General features: G+C 35.8%; 1 protein-coding gene across 3 annotated transcripts in view; it reads left to right on the top strand.

The window, feature by feature from the left end:
* The first annotated feature begins 6,296 nt into the window (after positions 1-6,296).
* Positions 6,297-12,492, top strand: part of LOC131030752 (ubiquitin-like protein ATG12) — a 57,817-nt gene continuing 51,621 nt past the window's right edge. Inside the window, exons 1-4 of one of the 3 annotated variants that reach the window (XM_057961658.2) lie at positions 6,297-6,453; positions 6,618-6,796; positions 7,008-7,085; positions 7,185-7,243. In XM_057961658.2, the coding sequence (XP_057817641.1) occupies positions 7,058-7,085; positions 7,185-7,243 (87 nt within the window). In that variant the 5' untranslated portion in view covers positions 6,297-6,453; positions 6,618-6,796; positions 7,008-7,057. Of the gene's footprint in view, positions 6,454-6,593; positions 7,086-7,184; positions 7,244-12,492 lie in introns of all 3 variants that reach the window. The other 2 variants (XM_057961656.2, XM_057961659.2) reach the window with 2 other exon arrangements.

Here is a 12,492-nt window from a genome sequence, read left to right as displayed (position 1 = left end):
GAGATAAAGCAGAATAATCTCCACCATAACGAGGTTGGTAGAGCCATATTTACAACAATATATGAATTGCAAAAAAATGATATTGGATGCCCAATTTATGCTTTGTAGAAGAAAAAGCCTATATAGAGCCCAATAAAAAGCGAGGGGGTCAAAAATGCCACTAGGCTGGATAGGACCCCTTGGTCGTCAATGCGGCCACTTTCTCTAAAAAAGGAGTCTTGATAGAGCCTGTATGGTAGAAAATGTCCAAATAGGACATGAGAAAATGAGTGTAGATAGAGCTTGGCAGAGAGGTGACAAGATGCTTGGATAGGGAAAAGAAAATGGTGGAGCTCATGGGGTTGAGTTGACAAATAGGCCTAGTGATCATGGATATTCTTTCCCTCTGGATCTATGCATTGTGGTTGGAAAAACTCATGTGCGGGAAAGCAAGAGGATGAAGATCACTCACCCGCTTGACCCGGTTGACCCCCCCTCCCACCCTCTATATTAATTGGAGAAAAACATGGGGAGAATAATAGACTAAGTGCAACATGCCAATCCACTTATACGACTCCATCTATGTGTGTATCATGGCGACCTGTCCCCCTGACCCTAAGCTAGAAAGAACTGACCTGCTTGCCCAGAGAATATATCAGGCTGAGATTGGGTTTGGCTAGCAAAATGGCACATTATAGAAACCAAGGGCTAGGGAGTTGGTTGATAAGGTGGTGGGCTTGTGAACCTCGCCACCAAATATTAAAAAATGATGCCTCCAAATAAAAGTTATAGACCCTCAACGCTTCCACCAATGACCGAAACCACAAAAAAAGAAATCTCGAGCCAATAGAATAGATGTTACCATTGAAATTTGTATTCTCTTCAACCAAAATATTAGATCCCTAAATATTAATATGCCCTGATCCAATTAGCAAATGCTTGGAGTAATAAAAAATACAACCACCGATATTAAAAAAGGTACCCAATGGAATAACAAACCAAGAAGATCTGACTGGCAGGTGGGACATATTGGTGACCAATAAAAGCATAGTGAGGTTGGATTTGACCACTCCAAATAGACTGCAGGGAGAAGTACATCAATGTGTATTAATTGGTAGGAAAATAACCCATAAAAAATAACCTTGATACCAAGTGCAGGTCAGAAGGAAAAGACCTCGATTGGTGGTGGAAGGGACTTCCAATGGAAGAAGGATGTCGACGATGAAGGTGGAAGCCTAACCAATTCAACTGATATAACCCCCCCTTTGCACACGAACTAATAAAACTACAAGTCCATGGTTAAACTTTGGATGTCCCACCAAAAAAGTGTTCCAATAGAATATATATGTATGCCACAACAAATTAAAACAACCACAAAATATTAATATATGCATCCCGATAATAAATAAGTGCTGTAGGGCAGCGCAATTCCTACCCAATGTTGCAAAGAAGGTTGTGGTCTGAAAACTTCACACATGCCTTTTGAAATGAGGTAACAACTACATCCTTAGGTTTAGCCGCTAGGATTCTTGAGCTCATTAACAAAATAAGGTTCAAAAGGAAGCAACTTGCGGGAAGGACATGTAGCCTTCAAGGGCAAAATTACTATTGATAGAGGAATCCTGTATTAAAAAGTTCAAGGAGGACTGGAAAGTTTCAAGGAAATGCAGTGCTGATATTGAAAATAATGCTTTCTTATCTCCCACCTCCCCAATGGACCGGTCTTCTCCTTCTGAAAGCGGCAACAGTGGAGGATCTAGTAATGTTTCACCAGCCAATCGAATAGTATCTGATGGCAAGGTAGAGTTGACATTGCCGAGATGTCCAAACACCCTCCAATTTGGATATACAACAGAAAAAAAAGATGTGGATGATTGTGCTGTAGAATCACAGGTGGAAAATTGTTCAGGTGTTGTTGAAAGCAACAATAAGAGTGCAAACACGCTTGTTGTTGTTCAATCTCATTTAGCAAAATTGAATGTGCTACAAGAATATCAAAGAAACATGATGTACAAGCTATTCAAGAGATTCCTTTTGGAGCATATGAAGTTTTACCTGAGAACAATTTTATGTCCTCTTAGTTCAATGTCGATATGCCTCATTCTGAACATTTTAATCAGGAGAGATATGCCTCATTCTGAACTTTTTAATCACCAGGCTACGCAACTTCATTTAGCAAGGCATCGACTATGTCAGCTTCCTTTTCACTGTCTATGTCACCGCCTTTATCCATTCCTTTTGGAGGTAAGTTATCAACTTCATCAATGTCTTCTACAAGTTTATCCCCATATAGAGTACCATTCCCCAACCCTTCTGCACCTGTTTCATTCACTTCAAAGGACATTAATCTACAAAGAATGCAGCCTCACATATTACAGGCTTGGCACTGTGAGCCTCAAGTCCATATACCACCTCATTATCTTGCTAGATATAATGCAAGATTTTGCAATTGGGTACCTGTAGTTGCCACTCAAGGAGATCACCAACAAAGCATGTGAAAGAATATTGTCAACATTCTAGCCTAGACATCTTCGTGCCATGCATCGTGCCGTGAAATAAACAATTCACTGCAAATGTAAGACTAGGTTTTCACACCTTCTGTTGCCTATAGGCCAACTGTTACTGTAAACCTGCTCCCCTCTGCAATCCTGTAGTGACCGAATAACTAGCAAATAAGTAGTTTAAGCATTTTGTTTCACGTGAAGGCATCCATAATGCTCCAATAATTTCATCCAATAAGAAGACAACAAATTCTTTTATTAATGCATTTTGGTTAAAATTTGATTACTTTCGAATATTTAAACATTGCAAAATGGGGAGACTGCATTTCATGAAATTTCTTGTATGAAACTTGATTGGTTGCAGCAAGGAAAAACTATTTGAATGTTAAAATTAACCCTCCCCAATAGTTCCTTGAAAGGGCAGGAACTAATAAGACATTGCCAAAATTGGAAAATATGTTGGCCTATACTTTAGAAAAATATAATTTTTGGATAAAAAATTGAAACGCCAAATTGACAAAAAGAATATACTTTTTACCTTTCGACGAAAAATAGACTAGTATGCAAAAATTTGCCAGACCTAATTTTAGCCCATAAAAATGTTAAAAATAGCTTGGATAGGGCACATTTTTTTTGTGAAAAATAGCTTGAGGCAAAAAATTTATTCCACCTATCCATATGGATTGTACAGATCATACATATCCATACAACCACCGATACAACAAAAAACCTATGATGGCCCTGGATGAAAGTGTCAAAAATGAATAAATTGATAGGTGTTTCTAGGGTTTTTAGGCCTTTTGAATGTAATGGCAGGGCCAAATTAGCCCAAACTGCTCCAAACAATTAGCTACCTCCCGTAGTTGGCAAGTATTCCTTCTCAAAAACCTTGATACTTTGACAAAAATTAATTTTGACATTTTTCAATGTCTTGGACTCAATGGTGAGCTCAAATGCCCTCCAACGCTAGTGAAAATAAACATGCAATGAAATATCTATTCTAGCAGTAACTCAATTCTTCAATAATGGGAAGAGGTTTACAGGTTCATAAATCTAATACCATGTTGAAATGATAATGAAACCATAAAGAAGCTACAAACTTCAAAGGATCAATCAAGAAACATGCTTTCCATAAGAGAATGTTACAACATGAGCTTGCATGAACAATGAGATTGATATTACTTAATGAGATATGAAAATGATATACATGAGATATGTTATAATGCACAATAGGCTTTGCTTATATAGGTAAGGTGATGAGGTAGGAGGACAGCTACCTTTGATACAAACATTAAATGCATGATGCAATATGATAAATGCTTATGATTTAAAAGTAAATGATGAGACATGGCCCCGTTATGAGATAACTTCTTGAATGCGACCTAAGATAACTAACATGATCCCATGAACAATATTTAGACTACATAAAGTAACTTTATGACATCTAAGTTATGATAACTAATTATCTAGTATAAGTAGACTTAACACGTAAATTCCCTCTTCACTATGAATCAAGGTACACGACCTTATTATGACATCTTATTCACTCTAACATCTATAAACTAGCACATTGTCCTATGTAAAGCAATAAGTTGTCTTCAATAGGTACATGCAAAGATTTCAAGAAGCTACATATCATCCATTGAGCAAATCCAGTTGCAACAATAGAGTTTGGTAATATCTTCTTATTGGTTATTTCAAATTTTCATTGTGTTGAATCTTGAGGTAACATTAGAATTCAATTCTTTTGTATCTCTATTTCATGTTTTAAATTACTTTAAAGTTGTGTTCACTACTACAAAAGTCTTGTCCTTACTATTTGAGATCATGCACTCATAACCACTTGCCATAAGAGAACATAATGTCTTAATACCATTGCCATTGGTTTTAGGGTTTGTGGTAACATAAGAAGGAAGAGCCTTCATCGTGACTTTGATAACTCTATGATTTCTTTTAATTTTTAAAAATCATGTTTTTTACATTGTTTATTATAAATGCATCTTGAAAATTTAGTGTTATTAAAAAGACATACATCTTAAAATATTATAAAATATTTTGTTGTTGATGAAGATCTTTTTACGTGGCCATCAATTTTAATAAACCATAATACTTTTCAAATTATTATTTTTTAATCATCCAAAATCTTTTAAATTACTACAATTGTAAATTTCTTAAAAACCAATATCAACACTTGAATTTTTTTTTTGGTAGGTAAATGACAACACAGGGGCTCCACCCATTAAATTAAATATAAAGCAAAAGTTATTACATTTGCTAATAAAGAGAACATTGGGCACCCATTAATGAGCTCTTACTAAGCAAAAGGAAAGCCTAAGCTACCAAAAGGCTACATAACTAGTAAGTTGCTCCAACTTTAGTGTGTTAGTGTAGTTGCATATTGAACTTGACTTTTTCTTTCTCTTTCTTTGAACCATTGTCCAAATATCTCATGAGCCCCCCAACACCATGACCCTCATCTAGATTCTAGAAGAAACATCTAGCATCCTTCATGCTCCATCCCCTTCACCTGAAGTCAAAACTCCTAAGATCTCAACCTGCTTGGTCAACCCCTTATTTCCTGAGCTCCCAACCTACTTGGTCAACCCCTTGATTGAGACCTCAATTGTTTTGCCACAATCACTTCTCTTAGGAGAACTTAGGAGTAGAATTAGCATCCATCCTTGATGGGGATTGTCTTTTTTAAGGTGAAGATGCATGCCTGGTCATCCCTAGTGGAAGCATTGGAATCCACATCTATGGTTTCTCCTTCTAGATTCAACTCAACCTTTCACACCACATATCGACCTCAAAAGTTGGATCCAAATCCCTCTTAGAGCCATCCTTAATTGCTGCCTGTGAGAGTGTCCTAAGGTTCATAGTCATAGAGCTAGTGACAAATCCTAAGCCATTCTGAGAGAGCATAACAACTATGACTTGCCTTCTTGACCCAATTGCATCATTATCAATTGAATATTTACCAAAATCACCACCCACAAAGGGCAATGACAAAAAGCAGGAAGAAATTCATTTGATGTTTCCCTGAGCATTAATCCCATTAGACAGGACATGAGGAGGGAAGTCAGCATTCGCAACATACTCACCATGCATGGAACTGCCATTTGTCTTGCCAATCTCAGTTGTGACATCATTAAGTTGTGAAAAGGTGGTACTAAAAACCCTAGTCGAAGAAGGCATTGAGAGTGATCCACAAGAATCCTTCCATATTTAATAATACACAAATTTTTAACTAAATATAAAAATAAAATTATTTTTCATACATTTAAAAATTATTATCATATACACAATAAACACAAATATTTATATATCTATACCCATTGGTCATTGATAATACTTTTCAATGGTTTGACTAATCTAAATTGATTTTTAAAAATGTTTATATTATTTATTGCATAATGGAAGGGACCTAGTTACATCTTATTGTTCCAATGACAGCGACTTCTTGCTCACCCAACTCCCCAATTAACTTTAAAGAAACCAAAAAAAATGATAATTAAAAGGTCATTAGTAAAATTTACATATATTAATAGTTGTGTAGTAGTAAAAATTTGTAGACTTTAATTGGAAATGTGCAACTCTATTGACATTTGTGCATAAATACTGGTACAATTATTAGTGGAAAGTGTATTGGTTCTTAGAAGAATATGCATTGGACTAGTTAGACTAATTTTTGACGTGGTTGTAGGTACATGATTATTAGAACATCTTCTAAATATATATTAGACTATACTTTAAAATGATCACTTTTTAATCTTGATATTAACAATAGTTATAGACTGTTAAGCTACATTTCAATACAGCTAAAAAAAAATAATTGAAATATGATGCACGATGGTGCTCTTCCCCTGTTACCTTTAAATTTATATTAAGGGATTTTATTCTCTTTCACTATTAAAGAGGTGTTTCATTCGTGACGAGCAAAGATAGTTGTGGGGTATTTGAACCTTATGTACAGGTAATCTCGCAATTCAATAAAATCGTAAAAACTGTATACTGAAAACCCTTTTTTTGTGACGTGGGAATCCGATTGAAATTTGTTTAAAATCTGATTTTGCACTGGTTTCTGTTCTTTTTTCTGTGACTCCTATTTCTAAGAACTGACAAACTACTACGATGAAGGGGACGAGCAAGGAGCAAACTGAAATACCGGTTTTTCTCATGATCGAATCTGATCTTGTCCATACCGTCGAATATTGTGTCAAGAAACAGAAGAAAATCAAAGCCATAAGCGCAGGCCCATCTGTCTTAAAAAGCAAGTAGGAGAAAATTTAAATCTCGATTGCCCAACGCTTCGGCAGGTTAGGCTATTTGTAGCTAGTCCTTTCTTCCCAATTGGACTTTTGGTGAAATTTCCTAACTATTGGCTTTTCAAAGAGAGGAGAAAAGAAAAAAACTGCCGTTAACCTCTATATGATTACGTTACAAGTAATATTTGGTGGGGGTTCTAAAACAAGCGAATAAAAAATAGAATATTATCCCTTGTTTTGTTTGAGATAAAATTCGCTACAGGAACAAAAAGTATATGCACTTGAAGTATGCAAAGAATTGTTAAGGTCTAGATGGCTACAGACGCCTCATCTCGCAAAGGTAAAACATAGAGTTGTGATTTTTGAACTAGTGTTTTTTTTTTGTTTTTCGGTTCAAACTTTTTGCTTTACATAAATATTTCACTGGAATGTATGTCAGTGGTAATACTTCTCAAGGCTACAGGGGATGCCCCAATTCTCAAGCAATCAAAGTTTAAGGTACATATTATTATTTTCTTCTTGATCTCAGGTTAGCTTTATATTGAAATTAGTTATTTTGTTTGCATTTATTTAGAATCTCAGTGTGGCGTTGTTTTGGATTAAGTTCTGTTTGTGATGTCTGATCATAATCTTTTGTTTATGATAAGTAAGTGAGGGAATCTGTTGGAGCCCTCATCCATTTCAAAACAATGTAAAACATCCTCCAATACAAACTAGAGGGAGCATAAATTTCCCAACCAAAGAGCCTGAAAAAGCCTGCCATACTAAGACCAAAAAAATTTACCAACTACAGATGTAATGCCCCGCCAAGAAACCCTAAAGGAAACAACAACTAATGCTCGAAAAGAGTGCAATTTAAAAAAAAAAAAATTGTTTATTTAGGCTACGAGTTGTTGTTATTCTTTTTAAGGTGTATGGTTTAAAATCAAGTATTGAGCAAGTTTATTTGGGAGTATATTTACTTAGACCCTTTTTATGCGTTATTCCCTATTGTGGATTTTTTTAAAGTGAAAGAGTCAGTTATTGAAAGAGCTGCAACTAGATAACATTTGTTTTTAATTATATTTTGAGTAATCGTTGTGATACCTTAACATGGATGTGTTTAGAGTGCAAGTGGTACCTGTTGAGTATGTACTCTGATTATGAATTTTGGTGTTGATTTGAAAGAGTCATTTTTTGTGTCGTGATGGCATGTTGTTGAATGGAAGCCTACCTTGCAAATTGATTTGGTTAAGTTTTTGATTGTGGCTGTACTTGCTTTATTGTGGTTTTGGTCTCGTCTTGTGGATAGACCAGTTGTCCATTTCACACCTCCAGTGGTTTAACCTTGGTAGAAGGTTTGTATAACCAGATTGTTCTTTAGTTTTGTTTTTGAACTCCATGTGTTAGTTGGCTTTTGTGTTTTGCCTTGGGGTTCTTTGGAGGTTGTGTAGTGTCATAAGGAAGAGTGGCTTTTAAGTGGGGGTTGGGACCCAAAGTGGCTGTCAGGATAACCCCCTGGAAGTTGTGTAACAAGTGGTAACATAATTAATAAGTTGGGGTTGGGTTTCAAACATTAATTAAGATTAATTGTGCCCCACTCATGGTTGAGTGCTAGTACAGACTCAGGATGCAGTGGGAAGGTCTGGAATGGCAAACCAACTACCTTGTCCTCACGAAAGGTTTGTTGGGTCCGTATGAGTCATGGATGGGGGCCGGGGGTTTGGGAGAGGCTACCAGGATAACTCAGGATGGGGGCCGGGGCCTATGGAGGCTTGTTGGGATAACCCATACCAGCCATGCGATGACACTCTTCCCTTATGTTCACTAGTGTGTAGTCATGTGTTGGCTTTACTTGGAGCACTCTTGTGGGAGTTTGTTTTGTATGCTTATGCTTTGGGTGAGTCCCTTATGTTCATGTTAGACCATGTGATGTTTTGTTGTGGCTTGCTTGAGGGCCTTAGTACTATCTCCTAGCACGAAGGGGTGGTTCCTTTTTGGGCTACATGGTCGGGTGGTAGTGCCACTTTCCATTGGGTATTTTGTTCGTGCCTTCTTGCGAGTGATTAGCTTCGCAGGTGCTCTAGATGTTTCTCTCGGATTCATTTCATTCCATTGAACCAGTTGGAACCTCTTTGATGCCTCAGATCAGTTTTGTATCTCTTCGACCCTTATGTGGTCAGTTGTATCATTTGTTGTATGTATGCCTTTGTGGCAGTTGTAATTTGATGTAATTCTTATGTATTATTATGAGACTTGATGTATTAAGTGCAATTGTAATACTAGTAATCCTTGCAATGTAAAAGGAATGTATTATGTTGAGATTCAGATGTTAGGATTTCTATCTTTGATTAAGTTCATTAATGCAATGTAATTGAATGTTTAATCATAAATGATGTATAGAAATGATAGTGTTATCCCATGCAATGAATGAAACAATCATTGTTTAGTGTAATTGATTTCCTAATGGATAAATGTATATCTTAAATGGATTAATCGACCTTAAGAAAAGATTAGTTTAATTAAGTAATTCATGTTGGGAAACCCTTTAGGAGTTTGAGTTAAGTCTTCCGCATGTACAACTTCAATTGTAAGGTTTATCTTTTACGTTAATGTGTTCTAATTATTTATAAAAAATAATTTTGCACTCTTTTCGAGTATTAGTTGCTGTTTCCTTTAGGGTTTCTTGGTGGGGCATTACAACAGATGGCCAAAGATCTTGAGAAATGCCAAAAGCAACCCTTTACATGTGATGATCAACTGTGAGCTGAGAGCATCCTCCTTCCTTTTTGGGTAAGAAGGGTTTTCATGTTCCATCAAGAACCCTCAACAATTTTATTCATGGCTTCCAATTTTAATCTTTCTTTTTCCATCTTCCTTCCTCTGCACTTAACTGAGGGCCGACAATTGGTTTTGGACTTTCTTTGGTTCTGTGTGGGAAATAGTAAGTATGTCTGAAGAAAAGCCAATTGAACATCATCCTCTCTAGGATCCTTTCAACACATGTGGCATCCTGTGACGTGTCATCCTCAGGAATTGCAGAAAATGGAGCCTCCTTATGAAATAAACAGTCAGTCAAAAAGGCGCTCTTGTCATGCTGAATGCCCATAATTTTGTAATGGTCTGCAGGAGGGGGAGGGCATCAGAAGAAAAGTTCTCAAAATTTTGTTTCACAAACTCAAGTTTGAGCTGCCACCTTGTTGAATCCATTCCCGTAGATGAACTGAGCTAGAACTTAAAAGATTCTTGGAATGGCAGACTATCAGTTTGTGCCCCAAATGATTGCAACAGAAGCACCTTAAAGGCAGTCCCTCGAAATTGATGAACTGAAACCATGAGCCCTGAAAAGACAAAAATCTTGATGGTGTGGAACAGAATCACGATTTTTCAGTTGAACTTATTTTTACATTTTTGGCATTTTAATCTTTACGGAGAAGTATTTGTTATGTTATAGACAAAGGGCTTTATTAGATTGATTTACTTCCCTTCATTTTATTAGATTTATGGGCAATTATTGAGTCAGTTTTTAAGGAGGGTCTAACTCAATTTGGTCTAAGTTGCACTACATTCTTAAGATTGTAAACTTGGGCCAACTGAAGTTATGGTTCACTTTATTGTCTTGGGGTTAGAGCATAATCATGCACAGACAAATCCCCCCTTACCATAGCACCATGAGTCCTTTCGACAATTTTGTCTTGGTGGATTTAATATGGTCTGGTTCATTTTATTGCACCGGGTTAGAATCTGGGTTACACTGTTACAAATTTCAATATGTTAAAATTTATCACCCTGGGGGTTTTTGATGTATTAAAATTTTGGTCCACTTTATCATTTTAAGGGTTTGAACCTGGGTCACGCTTCTAGACACATCTCCCCACTATCATTATACAACCACCCTTTTAAAGACAATACCAACTATACCATTTTCCATTCTATTAATGGTTGCAGTTTATGTCAATGGCATTAAGAACATCATAATCTGCCAATTTAAACATTCTTAGCATATGAAGCTCTCATAACACTCATTAAGAATATATACTACATCATGAAATAATCAATACAATGCTTGGTCATAAATGTCATTATGTCAAGAAGACACATATCTATAAAATCAAGGAAATCTGAATTATCAAAATTTTTATGACCTCAAATGCCTTTCAAGAACACTAGTTAAATACCTATAAATTTTCATACACACAATGTACACAACATCACAAGCATAGATCAAGAACCCACTCATCTACACATATGCAATCAATTGTCATGACAAACAATCAAATTACAAGCGGTGTGTGCATCCATCTTTCTAGTGTTGTACTGTAGCTAAATTCACTCTCTCGGATGATAGTCTTCATGGTCATTGTTGCTAGGGTGTTCCTACAAGCACACACGACACATGATTGTCATCATATTAAAACGTGTTCAAACATAATTAAGTAATTATCATTAGTAGAATTAATAATTAAACACAACATCGATATCAATAAAAAACATGTAATTAATAATCAAAAAATATAAAAAAATTACAATTATTATCAAAGCAAGTCAAGCAATTTCTCTTATTCAATGATATGAAATGGTTCTAATTTGGATATGACAAATAACCTCCCAAACTTTTGGGAAGCAAAGGTGAAGAATACTCAATAATGCTAACTCCATGAGATAGCCCATATTTATAAGGTCATCTATCAAGCAAATGTGATAGAGAGACCAATAATTATGAGAACCAAATGCTTCCAAGCCTATCAAAACCATCTCTATTGCCCATTCATGAACCATAACCAAAATCATCTCATTTAGCGTGACAAATACCATGTCAAGAGTTGGCAGATGTAACTAAATTGATATATTGATCTTAGAGATACATTTCAAACACTTCATTCAAACTGGAGGTCAGACCTAAATTTATATGATAAAGTAGTGGTCTCCAGAATATGAAGTCTCAACTTAATCTGCATTGTGACTGTCAAATAGATTTTAAATTTAATCTCCCTTCTGTATGAAAATGAAATATCTGTAAAATTGTGATTGATAAATCTCAAGACAAATGAATGGATATCAAAATTAATTTTTTAGATTTTAAAATCAAAATGACAAAAGTTAGAAAAAACACAAAATAATGAGCATTGAGAACTTTTTCACTAGAAACCCGTTGATGTGTCTTTTATACACAATCAAACACAGAATAAAATACCCAAAGGTACCTTATCCTCTCTTGAACAAAGCTTCCTCGAATGCTGAATATTTCGCCTAAGGATCACCTGTTGATGTGTCTTTTATACACGATCAAACACAGAATAAAATACCCAAAGGTACCTTATCCTCTCTTGAACAAAGCTTCCTCGAATGCTGAATATTTCGCCCAAGGATCAATCGAGGCAACTCCAAGGTTCTAATATGTAGGTTCTCTACATGTGGATAAGCACTAGTGTTCGTTGTGTTTGCTGTTTCATCAAGGGGCCTTCCGTACTTTCTATGAAAGCTGGTTCTTGCAACTACTTCACCAATGAGGAACTTAATTTTCGTAATACTAATCGATGTTTCAAAAAAGACAAAAGATAAGGGATTAGAGAGGGCTATGCTAAACTAAGCCTATGAATGACTAAATGGAGGGTAATCTTAGTGAAACTCTACCAATCTCAGTATTGCCATAGAACAACAACTCTACTAGAATCGGTGCGATCTTCTAAGGGAATTTAAAGATTTTTGAATCATTAATGAACATAGATACTATCAATAGGATACATATCAGTATTCAAGTAATGATT

Source organism: Cryptomeria japonica, chromosome 2, assembly GCF_030272615.1.
Source record: "Cryptomeria japonica chromosome 2, Sugi_1.0, whole genome shotgun sequence".
In the NCBI taxonomy this organism is placed as follows: domain Eukaryota; kingdom Viridiplantae; phylum Streptophyta; class Pinopsida; order Cupressales; family Cupressaceae; genus Cryptomeria; species Cryptomeria japonica.
Note: the sequence above shows the minus strand (reverse complement) of the source record. Positions and strands in the feature narration are given on the sequence as shown.